Genomic DNA, 17,899 nt, shown 5'->3' on the forward strand with positions numbered 1-17,899 from the left:
AGTCCAAGAGAATATCAGCTATGATAAAGATTAGGAACTTCCGCAACTAATAAACTCAAATTCATTGAATTTGACTATCATTTGAAGTTTCGTTTAATAAGTTTCATATTGAAAATGTAAGTAAACTTGCGAGACTGGATTATGTGCAAACATTAGTAGGAATAATGTCATGATAAGATTGGAGTGTCTTAAATTATTTTTATAGTTATATACTTACATATATATACTTTATAAATATTTTCCAATATTGGTTATAATATGTGATTATGTACACATGGTATAATGATGGTTTTATGTTGACAATGGTTCTCCGTTTAGAACTATAATTTTCGCTTTATTATTGCGAAAAAAATTGTATGAAGCTATCAAAAGACCTAATGTATATATTAAAAATTACCTTTTTCGGGGACAATTATCATTTAAACGTAAAGCATTCAAAGGAGTACGTGAACTCATGGCTTCAATTAAATCATTTACTCTTTTAATAAAAACCACTGTTGGATCGCAATCACTGAGCTCAGGAGTAGCGTTCTTATAAGTCGCCATTGCAACTTGTATATTTTTCGAAAAAAGCTAAAAACAAAAAGTTTTAATTTTTCTCATTAAAATTAGATAAGCAGTTGTTATGATTGAAAATTTATAAAAATTAATTTTTTATCAAAATAAGAATAAATACATCTTATTATTTATTTTAACTGAATCAGCTATTTATAATATGAATTGTTAGAAATTAAAGATAAATATTAGGCCAGTTACCTCGATGTTAATGATAATCTTAAATTCATTTTAACTTACTCTCGCAGCTTTATAATTATAATTACCTGATAAGCCAACGGGACATTCATCTTTTGATATCCTTCTGGATTTAAATGCTGGGGAGTTAGTTGATAAGCTATTTTTAGATTGGCTTTCAGATAAATTTCATGCAATAATAAAGCTTCCTAATGACTTTTTCTTACAAAACCATCTGGAGTCTAAAAAATAAATAACATTTTCATAAATAATTAAATACAATCATTGAAAAATTTGATAGTTGTAAAATTAAATAGGTCACTTATGAATATATTCATTCCAATGCTAACTAAATTGAAAATTCAATCGTGAATAACAGTACACTGGTGTTAAAAATCATATTATAAGAGAAGCTTACCCAAAAAACAATCGTTTCATAATTTTGTTCCTGAAACATTTTATTAAGTGTGGAAAATCCGAAATAAACCAAAGTCTGCGGTCAAAATTGCATGGATGATCACAGCTACATTGTCCATCTTTGACACCGAAAAGTGTCCATGCTCCTCTGTTCCATTGAGCTGCATCAGAAGTAACGACATCAACATAAAACCCAGCATTCTCCAGTAATACGATGCATTCAATGAGTAATTTGTGAAGAATGGCACTCGTGACAGAATTTCTGCTCAGGAAGCTACCAACTACTTGCACCCAGTTACCCTGAAAAGGTTGGTACATGAAGACTAAGGCATGATCAGCCCGACTGTTGATTAAATTTTCCGGAGTATGTGCCCCCAAGTCTACAAAACCATCAAGCTGCATAGTTCTCCGATTTAGCTTCACGGCTTCACTTAAAGCTACTTCATCTATTAAAAGGGTACCTAGGAGAAAAAATAAAAAATTGTTAGAATGAAATAAATGTGAATCAGATGTAGTCTAACAATAATAGCCAGCTACTGTTAAAAGTTAATGAAGCTTTTAAAGAGTTATTTAAAAATATCAAATACGAATTACTTTTTCAGCTAAAAACTTATGCGCTCGGATTTGTTAATATAATCATACTCGATAGCTAAGTAGAGTTGTTAGATATAGTTAAAATGGTTGCGTTTTTAAGATTTGCATTTTTAAGATTTGCAGTTAGTAGTAAAGTGTGACAGGAATGGTGCATGGATACCCCGTTTTTCATGTGGTTCCATACGTGAACTTTTAATACGAAGAGTGTCGAATATGGCTTTAGGGAAACCAAAAGCGCTATCCAACTTCTGGATATATTTGTTAAGGGTGTCTTTGCAGGGAAGAGGGAGGATTTGACGTTCTCTGAGTCGTTCATATACCGCAGCATTTTTATACCAAGTAGCAAACATTCATAAACCCACTCAACCGTATATCTTCGTTGTTTGGCATTTTTAGCTTTTACTGCATTAAAACAAGCACGAATTGCTAGTTGTTGCACGGGAGGCAAAATAGAAATTTCCGCTCTTAGAGCTTCATCTTTAATTGCCATACAATTAAGTCGTTGCGTTTCTATAATTTTGATGAGTGATTCATTCTGTAAAGGGTTAAATAGTTAAATAGGCATTTACAGGTGATTTAATTTAAGTTCTCAGATTGTAGTTGATTAAATTTGTATTCACAAACTAAACCGTATTGACGAAATGATAATGTAATGTAACGAGCATTGTATCAAACTTTTAAGTTTATTGAAAAAAAAATAAAAGAATATTGATCTTAAACACTCACAACCTGTAAATAATCAAGTATACATGAAGAAACGATAAATAAGTAAATACCTACTTTACGTTTGAGGCGCTGAATTTGTTTAGTTTTCAGGCTCTCCTGGTACTTCAAGTCAGTGTACGAACTTTTAATGTCGGGTTTGACTTTGTACGATCGATTTTGCAATTTCCGTCTCAATTGCCGACAAGCAAAGCATCGAAAAAGATTCATTTGTTTCTTATATTGTTCGTCAGGCAATGACACACCAGAACACGCCGATGAACATCTATTATTAATGAGAAATGATACTAGTAAAGTTCATTTAACAAGTAATAAAAACCTTAGAATTATCATTTTTAGGCAATTGTAGAGTATACTAATGTGCTCCGTACTTAAGATACACAATAATTATTAAGTTTGGTAATCGATTTTTTAAACATGGAAAATCGATAGCAAATTTTTAAATTTATTAATAACAAAAATTAATGTCCGTAGCCAAAAATGGAAAAGTAATCCAGTCCCTTCACATAACTCACAGTTTTCCAATTCCTTCAAAAACTCCCAAAAATCAGATATTTGGGAAAAATTGGTATTGAATTCTACCGACTCTTGCGTTTTCAAGTTAAGTAACTAATCAAAAGTATAATGTTAACATTACCACAAAAAAAAAAACTGACGTTCGAACATTAGATTCTTATGAATTTTCAAAATTCTTGAAAGCTATTCTATCAAAATCTTCAAAAATACGCGAAAAAATCGAGAAAATAACTTTGAGAACTGATATATTTCTGTGTAATGTTCGCTTCGAAGAAATTTGAACATTCGTTAGCAACCAACGTTCGGAACTTTATGTTTATACTGTGAAAAAATAAATTACAAGATCTAAAAATTCTTACTGATATATTGAAGTCTTCACTTATTTTTATACGAAATTTTAAATTCATGGATACTTTATCTAAATGACATAAAACTATATTTTTGGATTAACTAAATCTGTTGTCCAACTCCAATTTTGTGGCAAAGCATTGAATTTCAACACGTTGATAATTGTTAATAAAGAACATTTCTCAAGACGTAATTCAGGAGTAGATAACTCACGTGGCTTGAAATGATTAAATAAACAAAAATTAATGATTATTTTTTTGTAATAATAGTTCTAAATTTATAGGAGACGATATAAGAGACATGTCTAAAGACTTAACTTTTTTAACATATTCATAATTCAGATTGTTTGACTTATTGAAATATCTTATAACATGATTCTTTAATTATTTCATTTACTTTTGTTTTAAAGAATTGAATAGAGAAAAGAACGTGAATATGAAAAAAATAATTAATAATTTCTTTTCGAAAGACTATTTGTTTTATAACAATATTTTTCAAATTTAACTCTCATACACTGCTATAATAAATTCGAGTAAACTTGATAATTTTTATAGTGAATGTTTCTTATTATTTATAATAGTATATTACACACCTACGGAAGAAAAGTAAGAAATGTCTCAGATCACATGTAATTGTCGGCCGAGGCGAAGCCGAGGTTGACAAATATGTGATCTGAGGCTTTTTTATTTACTTCCCGTAGAGTGTATACTATTTTTGCTCCACGAAGGCAGGGAGCTTCACTTTCTCAATATCTCAAGTACTTAAATAAATATTCTAACAAACAAGAGTAATTAGGCCTCCTAATTGTTTGTGCTTTTATCTTAAGTTGCAGAGTAATAATTCGAAATTTTAATTTTTCTTACCTGCATTTCGTTCTCACAATTATCATTTTCTTCAAAATTTTCAAATACGTCAATGCGTTTTGGTGACTCACAATTAATTATGTTTATGAGATCATTACTAATTATTGGTTCTTGGTTTTGTGGTGAGTTAGTTTTATGGTCATTTGTAATTAATAAATGGCATTGCATATACTGAGCTTCGTTATTTTCATTGTTGCAAGCTTTGTTTACACGGTTCGGATTCAACGTCGGAATAGCATCAGGCTTTAGCGAGTATCTTTTTCGAGGTAATTCTTCATAAATTCCAGTAGTCAATAATATTTTATCAGTTTTAATAATATCTTGATCATTAAAATGTAATTCACAGACATAATCTTTTTTTGGGGTGAGATCTTGCTTTAATCCACAGTACCACAATTTTAACAAGTCTGGACACTTGAATAAACAAACAAAAAATTGACATGAAGTTATATTTGGAAATAATTTTGATAAGTTACTTTGAGTAAAACGTTAGCTCCAAAAAAATGGTAACGATGCAATTTTTTTAAAACTAATTCTAAGAAGAAAAAAATTACGTTATACCTTTTTACAATTTCTTTTTTAATTTGATCAAAAATGATACTAAAATCTACTGATATAAAAATTTTTGGGACTCTTGTAACATAAATTATTTAAAAAAATATTTTGAAAAAGAGCACTTATAATTTCCTTTAATTTCTATAGGTAAAATTTTTTTATAATCATTTAATTAATATAAATTTAATTAGTATAAAAATTATTTCTTACAAAAATACTAAGTTAGGTTATATTACCTGTGGCACAATAAATAAAGACGTGTTTCGACTATTTAATTTTAATTTTTATTACGATCTTTTATCCGGCCACTCAAACACCCATCAACTATACATTTATTTACCATTTTAAACTATTATCACTTTGATTATTAATTAAAAAACTAATTAACTAACTGAATGTCAATTTGGTGTTATTAATAAACAATAACAAACGGACGCCATGATCCGGACATTAGCGAACGTAGTGACGCCCTAGCGGCTTCTTTTTGAAAATGATCTATCCTCAGTTTTCCGGACGCACTAACTGTACATTTACCTATGTCGATCGTCCTCCTTATATCTAGCCTCCGTGGGCCAGAGACTAAATAATATAACGATGCATGCTAATCTTATAATAGATGGGAAACTACAGTGAAAAAAAAATATTTGACAGCTTGCAATTACACACGCCAGGCGGCGCAAGAATAACTTTTACATGAACTATAGCTTAAAGGGGATAGTTTGCCATCGGAAATGTATTAAATTAAAATTGTCAATTTTTATTATAATTACAAAAAAAACTGAAATCCGAACAAAAACAGTTTCACTGTAAAAAAATCGTGCCAAGTCCACGTTCATAAGACTATTAAGAAAAAAAAATTTTATTTCTTTACAAAAAGATATAAAATAAAAAATTAAAAATCCAAGTAACCGATATAGTTGTATATGATTTTCGAAAATTAAAAAAAAATTTTTGTAAATTTAAAAATTAAAAGAAACAATTTTGGAACGTATTTAGTGTGCGTAGTTACGAAATATTTCACTTTTTATAAAATTCCTAAATTGTATCTACTAGGACACTTAAAAAAAAATTGAAGTACACAATAACGCACACCAAGTACGTTCCAAAATTGTTTCTTTTAATTTTTAAATTTACAAAAATTTTTTTTTAATTTTCGAAAATCATATACAACCATATCGGTTACTTGGATTTTTTAATTTTTTATTTTATATCTTTTTGTAAAGAAATAAAATTTTTTTTTCTTAATAGTCTTATGAACGTCGACTTGGCACGATTTTTTTACAGTGAAACTGTTTTTGTTCGGATAATATAATAAGTCTTAAGGATGTACGAGCGCTAGACGGAGCGGGGATAGGTATCGACTCTAGCGCGGTAAGGAGAGTGCAGTAACCGTATGATTTTTTTCAATATATAGATATACATTTAATATTGGCTAATGGCGGCATTTATTTTTCTTATAATTAATTCACTTTAATTAGTCGAGCAAGTGTAAATTTTTTTAAATTTAATTTATCTCTAATATATTTACTTTCATCCATAAGATTTTTAAAAATATTCACCGACAGTTTTACGAGAAAAATACAGAAATGTATCAATGTTTGGAGGTTACCCCATAAGACTAAATTGCTCAACTTGAAAATGTTAATTATTTATTTTAATAATCGGGCAATTTCCTTCAAATTTTCGGAATTTGTTTAGACATATTTAAACTTCATATTAAAAAGAAATTGACCCTTTTATCAAAAGTTACCTTGGTGCTCGTACTTCCTTAAGTAATACTAGAATTAAGAATTCCGAATTTTTTAAGTCAATTTATTTTGCTCGCTTTATTATTTTATTTTTGTTATTGTGTACTATTTTATCATAATTAATATATTCTATGAAATTTATTTATGATAGCGACTTTTTGTAAAATAAAAGCATTCCTATGATTTTGAGAGAAGATGTCTAGTATTATATATTCGAATTTTGAATCATTTTATAGTATGAAAAATTTTTATTCCGAATAAATTTGTCAGAGTGTTATCTATTCCAATTAATATTATAACATAAAAAGAAATTGTTAAAATTTAGTTGAAGTTCGCTACCAATAAATTTTGTTTTTTATTTAATTTTCAAAAATATATCTACTGATTAAATTGATAGTACAACAGCAACAGATGAACTATCTTCGAAAGAGTAATAATCACACTATTGAGGTATGAGACAATATTTTTTTAGGTTAGCTTAGAGATTACTTTGCCAAAAATAACAGTAGCTTAAAATTTTCTATATTCATATTGAAATTAGTTAAACCATAATATTGAATAAACTTAAAAATGAAAAAATTTTCATATTTCTCAATACTAATCGGTATTTTTAAGTTTTCGATGTGTAGCGACTTCAATTTTCAGTGGTATGCAAATATAGAGAATTTCGGTAAGATTTCAACACAAAATTGAAAACTTTTTTTTAATTCATTATTTTTATTAAAATCTTATGAATAGATTTGATTTATTTTTCATTTTTCTCTTACGATCGTTGTATAGACACAAGCATTATTTTTACTTTTTGTATGTCTCCGAGGTGATACCTACACTTTTGCTTATTTATATTTGTAAAAAAAGAAATACATGATGTATCCAATAGAGATGATTATAATCATAAATAATATGTGTATAAGCCTGGTCATGTAACTATTTAATACGTATTATTTTGTGTCTATCTAAAAAAGTACAGTAAAAAAAAATATTAAATATATAATTGCTAGAAGATAAATAGCTCTGTTTAAAAATACTGATTGAAAAGAATTGAAAAGCGATCACTCCATGCGAACTCTATATCTATATATAAAAACAAATGAATTGAAATTATTGAAAAGAATTCGAATTTCATCATTTTTAGTTCTTTTCAATCAAAATTTTTAAACAGGGAATTTTTTTCCACATATAGGTAATACGTATTTAATTTTAAATTACACAGTTTTACAAATTTATAAATTCCCGATAAAGTGATTCTTGTAAATCTATAAAAATTTTCTTTTATAACTAAAGTATAAATTTTTACATTCTACGTAACAGAATGTTCTCAATATAAATAATATGTATCATAATGTTTTCTATTTTTCAGAATGAAGTATAAAAATAATTATTATTTTCAATTTCAATTATCTTTAAAAATACATAAAAAGTTTTTTTTAATGCAAAATTTATTTGAATTCATATATAAAGAATAAAGTTAAGTGATATTGATATTAATTATTTTTTAAGGTTCCAATGTGATGGTCCCTGTCGAATCGTACATTTTTCTTGAAGAACAACAACATATCAATAATACTTTTATTGGTAATAATGATATCAAAAATAGATGGGTTGGAAATACCACCTTTTTAATTAGTAGTCAATTCCCATCAAGCTTGAATATGCTTCAGGCTCAGAAGCTTTTACTCATTTTTCATGGGATCGATACTTTTTCTAAAATAAAACTTAATGGTCACGAAATAGGCAAAACGGATAATATGTTTACACGATATGCTTTTGATATTAAAGATTACATAACAAATAATACAAGCTCAAGTAATGAGTTGATGGTAATAATCGAATCTTCGATGAAATTAGCAAAAGATTTATATTATAATCATAGTAAAAAATACATAGTTTATCCGAAATGTGTTCCAAAAACATATCATGGCGAGTGTCATGTCAATCATATTCGTAAAATGCAAGCAAGCTTCGGTTGGGATTGGGGTCCAGCGATACCTACTAGTGGAATTTGGCGTAATGTCGATCTAATGATAGTGCAAGATGCTATAATATTAGATCATACAGTAGATTTATATGAAATTAATAAGACAAACTGGAGAATAAATGTAACTGTTTTTCTCGAAGCAGCTCTCATCAGTTCAAATGAGCCGATTCAATGTGAATTATCGATCATTTTAAAAATAAACAATTCTTATTTAAATAACTCAAAAACAATTAATCTGCTCAATAGTCAACAGCAATCTATATCTTTAGATGTTCTAGAGGTATGTTGATAATAATATAATAAATTTAATAAAAGGGAGTGTTTCTTTTTAAAAGGTTAAAAATTTAGAAAACGATTCAATCTTCAAATTATTATTATTTATGCATATTTCAGCTAATCTCGAACTCAAAAAATATTACTGAAAAAAAAACTATTCCTTACCATCTTAACGATAATATGATTTTTAATTTCTCGCTAAGAAAATCGAATATTTTCAAAAATCGGGAAGTTATTGTTTTCACCTCGTTTTGCAAAAATCGAGTTTTCATCAGATCTCGACGTTTGAAGGTCACAGGAAGCTTCCCTGACTATCCCCGCGAGGTTGTCATTGCGCGCGCGCGCGCGTGTGTGTGTGTGCCCTTGTGGAAATAATTCTCTGAAAAAACTCTTGAAAAGTCTTTATAACTCTGAATAAGACTTTTCGAAAGTCTTCACATCCCTAACTAAGTAAAGGAAAGACTTAATAAGTCTTCAAAACTCTGCAATACTCTTCAAAAGTCAAATTTTCCCTGCAATTTCGGAATTTCTCAGAGTTATTAAGACTTGATAAGACTTGTTCAGTTTTACAGGAAAAGAAGAAAATATTTCTTTTCAAAAAAATTGCTTATCAGAATTAAATAAAACTATAAAAAGAATTAATGCATGTTTTAAAAAATTTTTTTAAATAATATTTTCATCACGAAAATACTTTGATGGGCATCGAATCACTCATAGTTGAGCAAGTCAAAACATCAACAGCAAATGAAGTGCACTTGATGTTGGAAACAGATACTACTCAAAGAGTAAATCCAATCGGTATTTAATTTGGACTATCAAATATTAAAGTCAACTTTCTAGGTAGGAAAGAATTTTCTATCCACACGCTATCTGCTGGAATTAATTGATACCTAACATATTTTAGTTTACGAATTTACAGTTAGAATCTTTGAGTGTTCTTAGTTTCTAATAGGTGGCATGTGGTTAGAAAATTCTTTCCTACCTAGAAAGTTGACTTCAATATTTGATAGTCCAAATTAAATACCGATTGGATTTACTCTTTGAGTAATATCTGTTTCCAACAGCAAGTGCACTTCATTTGCTGTTGATGTTTTGACTTGCTCAACTATGAGTGATTCGATGCCCATCAAAGTATTTTCGTGATGAAAATATTATTTAAAAAAAATTTTTTTAAAATATTCATTAATTCTTTTTTATAGTTTTATTTAATTCTGATAAGTAATTTTTTTGAAAAGAAATATTTTCTTCTTTTCCTGTAAAACTGAACAAGTCTTATCAAGTCTTAATAACTCTTTGAGAAATTCCGAAATTGCAGGGAAAATTTGACTTTTGAAGAGTATTGCAGAGTTTTGAAGACTTATTAAGTCTTTCCTTTACTTAGTTAGGGATGTGAAGAATTTCGAAAAGTCTTATTCAGAGTTATAAAGACTTGTCAAGAGTTTTTTCAGAGAATTATTTCCACAAGGGTGTGTTTATGCATGTAAATCGCTTGTAACTTTTGAACGGCTTGTCCGATTCGATTAAACTAAGCGACGTTCTAGAAAGTTTTAATGCCCTTAGATTTCTGATACCAGTTCAAAAAATTTGAGTCGATCAATTTTGAGGAATCTCGAAAATTTAATTTCCAAAAATTCGTTTTTTTGTTAATAACTTTTAAACCGCTTTACCGATCAATTACAAAAAATCATTAGCTCTTGACTTTAACAATCCACGTCGATCGCCACTGGTCCGGTCAAAATCAGTTGATTCATTCGTGAGATATCGTTGTCGAAAAAAATTAAAAAAGATGTTTTCTTCTTCAGAATTTCTATGAAATTTTTGGTCTGACCAGTTCGCGCTCTAAGATTTCATCAAGACTTCAAAAAAATGCGTTGAATGCCGTTAACCACGAGAAAATCGGTTTATTCATTTAAAAGTTATGTCGGTTTAAAAATTCAAACCACACGCAGAAAAAAATTTTGTTAAGATAACCTAAGATATGTTGTAGTAACAAATGAATTTGTAAACCTAGGGATAACAAATCATATGTTAAAATAACAAATTTAGGTTATAACAACTTATTGATATGTTATAACAACAAAACAGTTTTGTTACTACAATAAAATTTCTTAGTTGATTCGACAAAATACTTTAGTTGATATAACAAATTTTTTTGTTGAAATAGCAAAATTATTATATTAAAATAACAAAGAGAATTTATTGGAGTAACAAAGACAAGTTGTTGAAGTAATAAAGAGAATTTTATAAGAATAACAATGAAAATTTTTTGGAATAACAAATAAATTTGTTGCAGTAAATTTTATAGAATACATTTGTAAAGCAACAAATGCGTTTTGTTATTGCAACAAAATCACTTTGTAACAGCAATAAAATCATTTTGTTGCAGCAACAAAGTTATTTTGTGATAGAAACAAAATGATTTTGTTAGAGCAACAAATTGATTTTGTGATTTAACAAACTAGTTTGTTAGTATAACTTGAAACATTTTGTTAATGTAACTAATGGATTTGTTGCTATAACTATACTCATTTGTTACCACAACATATTTTTCAGTTATCCCATCATTTGTTATTTTAACAAAATCGTTTTTATGCGTGTATAATGTTCTATGAAACTTCTACCAGACTTGTGAGCTCGAAGAACTTTCTTAAAGATTGATAAAAATAGAAAAAATTAGGAAAACTTCGAGTTCAAAAATATAATTTTCGTGTCATTTTGATCTCGCCGAGCTCCAGAGTTTAATAGAAATCCAATAAAACAATATTTTTTAAACTTTCAAACCACAATAATTTACGAATGAATAAACCGGGTTTCACGGGGCTTGCGGCATGCGACACAGTTTTTAAAGCCTCGTAAAGAATATTCAAGTTTAAATTTATCCAATTAGTAATTTCGACATAATTCTGAAAAAACACTTTTTTCAGTTTTCTTGCGACAACTCACGAACGAATGAACCGATTTTGACCGGGCTGGCGGCGATCGACGTTGTTTTCTTATGTTAAGAGCAGATTAATTTTTTGAATTGATCGGTACAGCCGTTTAAAAGTTATAAAAAAAAACCACATTTGAAAAAAAATTTTTTCTGTAGTTTTTTTGAAATTTCTCAAAATCTACCGGTTCAAATCGGTCCAGATTGTATTCAAAATCTCAGTTTGGTCAAGCTCCTTCGAATGGCACCAACCGCGATAAAATCGGTCAAGCCGTTCAAAGTTATCAGAGGTTTACGTACGGCCACACACACACACACACACACACACACACACACAAAGTGATAAAATAATTGACTTGACTCGAGAGCCAAACTCTTAAACCAAGAATCCCATTTTGAAGAAAATGATTTTCTTGAGTCAAGAGAATAAATTTTTGAGCTAAGAAATTATTCTTGGTCTAAGAAAATTTTCTTGTTTCAAGAATTTATTCTCTTCCCGATGAAAAAAGATTTTGTCTAATCATATACAATCATGCATAATTGTCTATATATGATCAGATCCAAAAGTTGGCCGGGTCTAATTATATAGAATCATGTATAACTATATAAAATAATATATAACAATATTTAATTATATATTTTTACTTCTAATTAATTATTTGGTTACTTTTATGGATGTAGTACTTGATATGGTCGTACGCGATTCTATATAACCAATTAAAATACAAAAAAAAACTTTATATATAATTTTGCGGCTATAACACCAGCGGTCACCTACCCTACTACTAACCACGCTCAATGCTGCTTAACTTTGGTGATATCCGTGCGCCTTGAACTTCCCGTCTGCTGTGCTGCTATCTTATATGACAATGATTCTATGAAGTACATAACGTATCAAATCAGTTTATCATAAATATAATATAAAAATTAATTTTATAATATATTTTGATAGTCCTAAATTATTCATTTTAACGAATCTCATTTTTCCGTTAGATTTATTTGAATAATAAAGTAAATAATGATTTGACTGTTAAGCAGTAGCAGAGCAATGGCAGAGCATCAGTAAGTAGCAGAGCAGAGCTAAACATTCCATAGAAAATATAACAAATTTTTTATTTCAGAAGGATTTAAACGTAATGGTAAACATCATTTTGCACTTTTTGTGAACCCGATGAAAAAATTTTTTGTCTAATGATATATAATTATATATGTTCATATATATGATTATATATAATCATATATGAAGTTATATATGATCATGCATGATTATATATGAGGTCATATATCATTGGCTGTTATAAGCCCATATATAAGTCTATATATGATCAGATCTGATTATATATAAGTCTATATATAATTAGATCTCATCAGATCTGATTATATATGAGTCTATATATAATTAGATATAATCGTACCTGGCTGTTGTAACCCCATATATAATCGTATATAAATCTATATATCATCAGATCTGATTATATATGAGTCTATATATAATTCGATCTGATCAGACTTGCGTAGTCAGATGTTATCAAAATTTTTTCTTTGAAAAAAAAAAAAAAAAAATTTTTTTTGGTCTTCCCGATGAAAAAAGATTTTGTCTAATCATATACAATCATGCATAATTGTCTATATATGATCAGATCCAAAAATTGGCCAGGTCTAATTATATAGAATCATGTATAACTATATATAATAATATATAATTATATATAACAATATTTAATTATATATTTTTACTTCTAATTAATTATTTGGTTACTTTTATGGATGTAACATCCGTTGAAAACTCGATTTTCGAAAAACGGGGTAAAATCAGTAACTTCCCAATTTTTGAGAATTTTCAAGTTTCTTAGCGGGAAGTTAAAAAAAATTCCGAATAACATATTATGAAAATTTTTAAAATCGTAGATTTTTGAACTTCAAATGAAAAAAAATCACCAAATTTTTAATTTTCATATTTTTTATTATTTTTATCATAAATCCGCAGTGAAGAATCATTAAAAAAAATAAATATTCTAAAAACAATATTTAATATAGAGAATATTGACTTCTTGAATTTTGAAGTTTATAATATTATTTTCAAATTTGTTCTTTATCTATTAATTGTAATCTTTATTGTTTTTCTCTCTATTTTGTCGGGTTTTTTTTTTTCGATTTTTAGAAGAATGAGCGTGTATAATTTAAACTTTTGAATTTTCTTAACTTTTATCTTGTTGATGAAATTTACAATTCTCTTCTAACGAATTTGGTTATATGTATTTTAAAAGTAATACCTAAGTATTTTACTGTAATATTGGGTATATTCTGTCTAAGCCAAAAATGATGCAAACTTTAATAAAATTATATATGACAACATAATTATATAGATTAGGTTGTGCCAAAATGTAACTTCCTTGATGGACCTCTTAAAATACCTTAAAGTCTCCAAATATCCAAAAAGAAATTCTCTCTTGAAAAGTGAATCTCAAAATAATATTGTTAATTTTAATTTCAGAGTCAAATACATCGTTGGTGGCCAAACGGTTATGGTTCTCAAACCCTTTATAATATAACAACGAAATTGAAAACCAAAAGTGGTGTACAAATACGTAAAAAACGTATTGGTTTTAGAACAGTTAAATTAGTGCAGGAACCTTTAAAAAAAGGTTTGAGTTTTTATTTTCAAATTAATGAGGTTCCAATTTTCGCCAAAGGAAGTAATTTTATACCGATGAGTATATATCCAAGTAAATCATCGAATCAGATATACGCAAGGTATCTTTTGGAATCAGCAAAACAAGTTAATATGAATATGCTTCGAGTTTGGGGCGGTGGTGTATATGAATCTGATTTTTTTTATGACTTAGCTGATGAATTAGGATTGATGATTTGGCAAGACTTCATGTTTGCTTGCTCTATGTATCCAACTACACCTGAATTTTTAGCTTCAGTAAAAGAAGAAGTCAAGCAGAATGTTTGGAGACTCAAATCCCATGCATCAATCGTTATTTGGGCAGGGAATAACGAAAATGAAGCAGCCTTATACGGCAATTGGTATGGTACAGGAACGCAAAAAATTTACGAAAAAGATTACATTGAACTGTACGTAAATTTAATAAGATCAGAAGTTAAAAAATTAGATTCCACCCGTCCTTTTGTCGTATCAAGCCCCAGTAATGGAGACTGGGCAGATCAGAATGGTTGGATTGGAACAGATCCATATTCTACTTTTTATGGAGATATTCACCATTACAATTATTTAGCTAATGGATGGGATATTAATATTTATCCTCGCCCACGGTTTTCATCGGAGTATGGTTTTCAATCGTTGCCATCAATTTACGGTTTAAAAACTGTAGTCAACAATTTAAAAGATTTAACCATAAACTCACAATTTTTGCAACATCGTCAACATTTGCCGGGTGGATGTGAATTTATGAAATCGCTGATAACAAAAAATTTAAAACTTCCCGAAACCACCGATGCACTAAATTATTTTGATAATTATATTTATTTAAGTCAAATAAATCAAGCTCAATCTGTTAAAGTACAAACAGAATCATATCGCCAAGCCAAAAGTTATATTTATGACTCGGGTGAAGGTAATACAATGGGCGCACTTTATTGGCAACTAAATGATGTTTGGCCCGCACCTTCATGGTCATCAATTGACGAAGGAGGCCGCTGGAAAATACTTCATTATTTTGCTCAGAATTTTTTTGCACCAATCATTATAAGTCCAAGATTATCACCAACTAATGTTATAACAATATTTATTGTTTCCGATGAATTGAATTCAAGGTATAATTGTTCGGTCGAAATCAGTGTCCACAAAATACAGAAAGAAAGATTTTCTAACATTATTACCCAAAACTTTAACAATGTTACTATTAATGCTAATGTAGCTTATGAATTATCAACGGTAAACCTTGAAGAAACACTCACAAATGCCTCTTGCGGTCCTAACTTAATTGAAGCGAAAAATAATTGTATTATTGATATGAACTTGAAAGATGATAATGGAAAACAAATAGCACCAACTAATTATATTTATCCTTCTGCCCTTAAAAATTTCAACTTACCAGCTTGTGAAATGATAGTATCCTTCGATTCCCTTGACTATAAAGTTACTCTTCAATCTCTCTGTGGAATTCAGCTATTTGTATGGTTTGATTTTTCAAGTTATAGATCTGGAAGATTTTCCGAAAATGGATTCCATGTCATGCAAGGCGTAAAAAAAATTTATTTTTATCCGAATATCGAGACCTTTAACTTGTTAGAATTTATTCAACATTTGAAAGTTGTAAGTTTAGGTCAATTATACATGACTCCTCAGCCCACCAATAAAGTTTGTATCAACTGTCTCAATCTCTGAATGATTATATTTTTATATTAAATTAAAATTAAAATCTATGAAAAATAATCAGTTTATTGAAACTTACGACAGAAAATAGATTTCATAATGTGTGTAAATTTCAAATGCAATCAATAATATCATAATTATAAAAATAGCATTAAAAAAGTATATCCAATTAGTCATACTTAATAAATTCGCCTTATAATTTCAGGTATTGTTGTAAATAATTAATATTGAACACAAAAAAATGTACTAAAATTCACTAGCAATAGTTACTTTCAGTACATACAGACGTATGTGTAGGATATGTAAACATAAGGTATATCATTTGATAGGTTTGAAGTGATATCAAGAGTCCGGTATAAGACCGCGTGAGTGCATTTCCAACAGATTTGGAAAAGTAATTTCCTACGATAACGACTTAATTAAAAAAATTAGGACAACGGTTAGTCCTGAAAGCCATTCCTGCAATTTCCCGCTAATTCCATACCTAAACGCTTGAAATTGCACTTACAAATACAATTTATATTATTTTGAGCTCTCCGAGCTAAAAAAAATAGCTTTTCTATGTTTTTGAGCTATTCGAACTCACAAAAAGTCTAATAGACGTTTGATAAAACACTACATTTTAAATTTTCAAACTGCAATAACTTTTCAATGAATGAACCGATTTTTAAGCGGTTGACGGCATTTCACAAAATTTTTTAAGTCTCATAAAGAATCTCTAAGTTTGAATTGACCGAACTAGGAACTTCGGAGTGACTCTGAAAAAACATTTTTTTCAGTTTTCTTTCGTTCACGAAATCTCTCGAACGAATCAACTGATGTTGACCGGACTAGCGGCGATCGACGTGGTTTTTCAAGCTTACGAGCTGATTCATTTTTTGAATTGATCAGTAGAGCCGTTTCAAAGTTATTAAAAAAAAAACTACATTTCGACAAATTTTTTTTTGTAGATTTTTTTTAATTTTCTTGAAATCTACCGGTCTGAATCGGTTTAAATTCTCAGGAAATCTAAGTTTAATGGAACTCTTTGAAACGCCATAGTTTGGTTCCAATCGATCCAGTCGTTCGAAAGATACATTTAGTTAACAATCGTTTAACTTGTTAAAAAATTAACTTTAAGTAAAATTTCCAACGAAAATAAATTATTTATAGTGTTCAGAAAACACCATAATTTTTTCAAATTAAAAAAAAAATATTAAATACCTTAAATAAATTAATTAATGTGCCGTACTCGCTTTCCTGTTTAAAATTTCCAATAGGATCCCATCAAAAGCGACAAAAGCCACTTAGAAACCCATAAATTTTATTGGTTTCTAAGTGGCTTTTGTCGCTTTTGATGGGATCTTATTGGAGTTTTTCAACAGGGTTTTGACGCCGCGCGCGCGCAACCTAAAAATGTCACGCGGAGACCCATTTTCAGCGTTAAATTAAAATTCTTTGAGTAGTATCTGTTTCCAACAGCAAGTGCACTTTATTTGCTGTTGATGTTTTAACTTGCTCAACTATGAGCGATTCAATGTTCATCGAAGTATTTTTATTTTAAGGGGATACGGGTCATGTGCGTAAGCTGCAGAAGTATCTAGGTCTATGTTGCCTTCACTAGGCTGTTACTTTTGTAGCTGTGTATAATAACGATCCCTCGTACATTGCAGTCTTTGTGCGAGGTGTCCCGTTAGTAGTTAGTAAGAGTTCTGGTGAGCCGTTAGTTAGGTTATAGTTTTTAAGTGATTATAGTGTGAGTGTGTGAGTGCTTAAATTGTTAATTTTTTTTTATTGTTAATAAATACTGATCAGATTGTTAATTAATTTTTTATCATTCAACATCACCTTCCTCCACTCTCTCTAACCCCAAGATAATTTTCTCAGCCCTAGCGGTTT

The 17,899-nt window shown here is 28.9% G+C and overlaps 2 protein-coding genes across 13 annotated transcripts; one reads left to right on the forward strand and one right to left on the reverse strand.

Moving 5' to 3' along the window:
- Positions 1 to 374: 374 nt before the first annotated feature.
- Positions 375 to 5,637, reverse strand: LOC141529532 (uncharacterized). 6 transcript variants are annotated; one of them, XM_074246115.1, is made up of 7 exons: positions 5,519 to 5,637; positions 4,985 to 5,372; positions 4,194 to 4,607; positions 2,520 to 2,731; positions 1,151 to 1,610; positions 822 to 974; positions 375 to 573 (listed from the first exon to the last, which is right to left on the reverse strand). In XM_074246115.1, exons 3-6 carry the CDS (start codon positions 4,217 to 4,219, stop codon positions 956 to 958), a joined length of 717 nt encoding a protein of 238 aa, XP_074102216.1. In that variant the 5' UTR covers positions 4,220 to 4,607; positions 4,985 to 5,372; positions 5,519 to 5,637; the 3' UTR covers positions 375 to 573; positions 822 to 955. The 6 variants fall into 6 exon arrangements, with proteins under 6 accessions (XP_074102216.1, XP_074102219.1, XP_074102217.1 ...); XM_074246118.1 differs by lacking the exon at positions 5,519 to 5,637 and adding an exon at positions 3,342 to 3,547 and having other exon boundaries at positions 4,985 to 5,315; XM_074246116.1 differs by lacking the exon at positions 5,519 to 5,637 and having other exon boundaries at positions 5,283 to 5,424.
- Positions 5,638 to 5,978: 341 nt separating this feature from the next.
- Positions 5,979 to 17,823, forward strand: LOC141529516 (beta-mannosidase-like). 7 transcript variants are annotated; one of them, XM_074246082.1, is made up of 5 exons: positions 6,026 to 6,139; positions 6,822 to 6,946; positions 7,112 to 7,166; positions 7,997 to 8,754; positions 14,174 to 17,823. In XM_074246082.1, exons 2-5 carry the CDS (start codon positions 6,908 to 6,910, stop codon positions 16,031 to 16,033), a joined length of 2,712 nt encoding a protein of 903 aa, XP_074102183.1. In that variant the 5' UTR covers positions 6,026 to 6,139; positions 6,822 to 6,907; the 3' UTR covers positions 16,034 to 17,823. The 7 variants fall into 7 exon arrangements, with proteins under 7 accessions (XP_074102180.1, XP_074102186.1, XP_074102181.1 ...); XM_074246079.1 differs by having other exon boundaries at positions 5,979 to 6,119; positions 6,648 to 7,166; XM_074246080.1 differs by having other exon boundaries at positions 6,007 to 6,139; positions 6,733 to 7,166.
- The last annotated feature ends 76 nt before the right edge of the window (positions 17,824 to 17,899 follow it).

The sequence above is a fragment of the Cotesia typhae genome, unplaced genomic scaffold (assembly GCF_013202065.1).
Source record: "Cotesia typhae breed Kobodo isofemale line unplaced genomic scaffold, CoteBio_Ctyphae contig_48, whole genome shotgun sequence".
Classification (NCBI taxonomy): domain Eukaryota; kingdom Metazoa; phylum Arthropoda; class Insecta; order Hymenoptera; family Braconidae; genus Cotesia; species Cotesia typhae.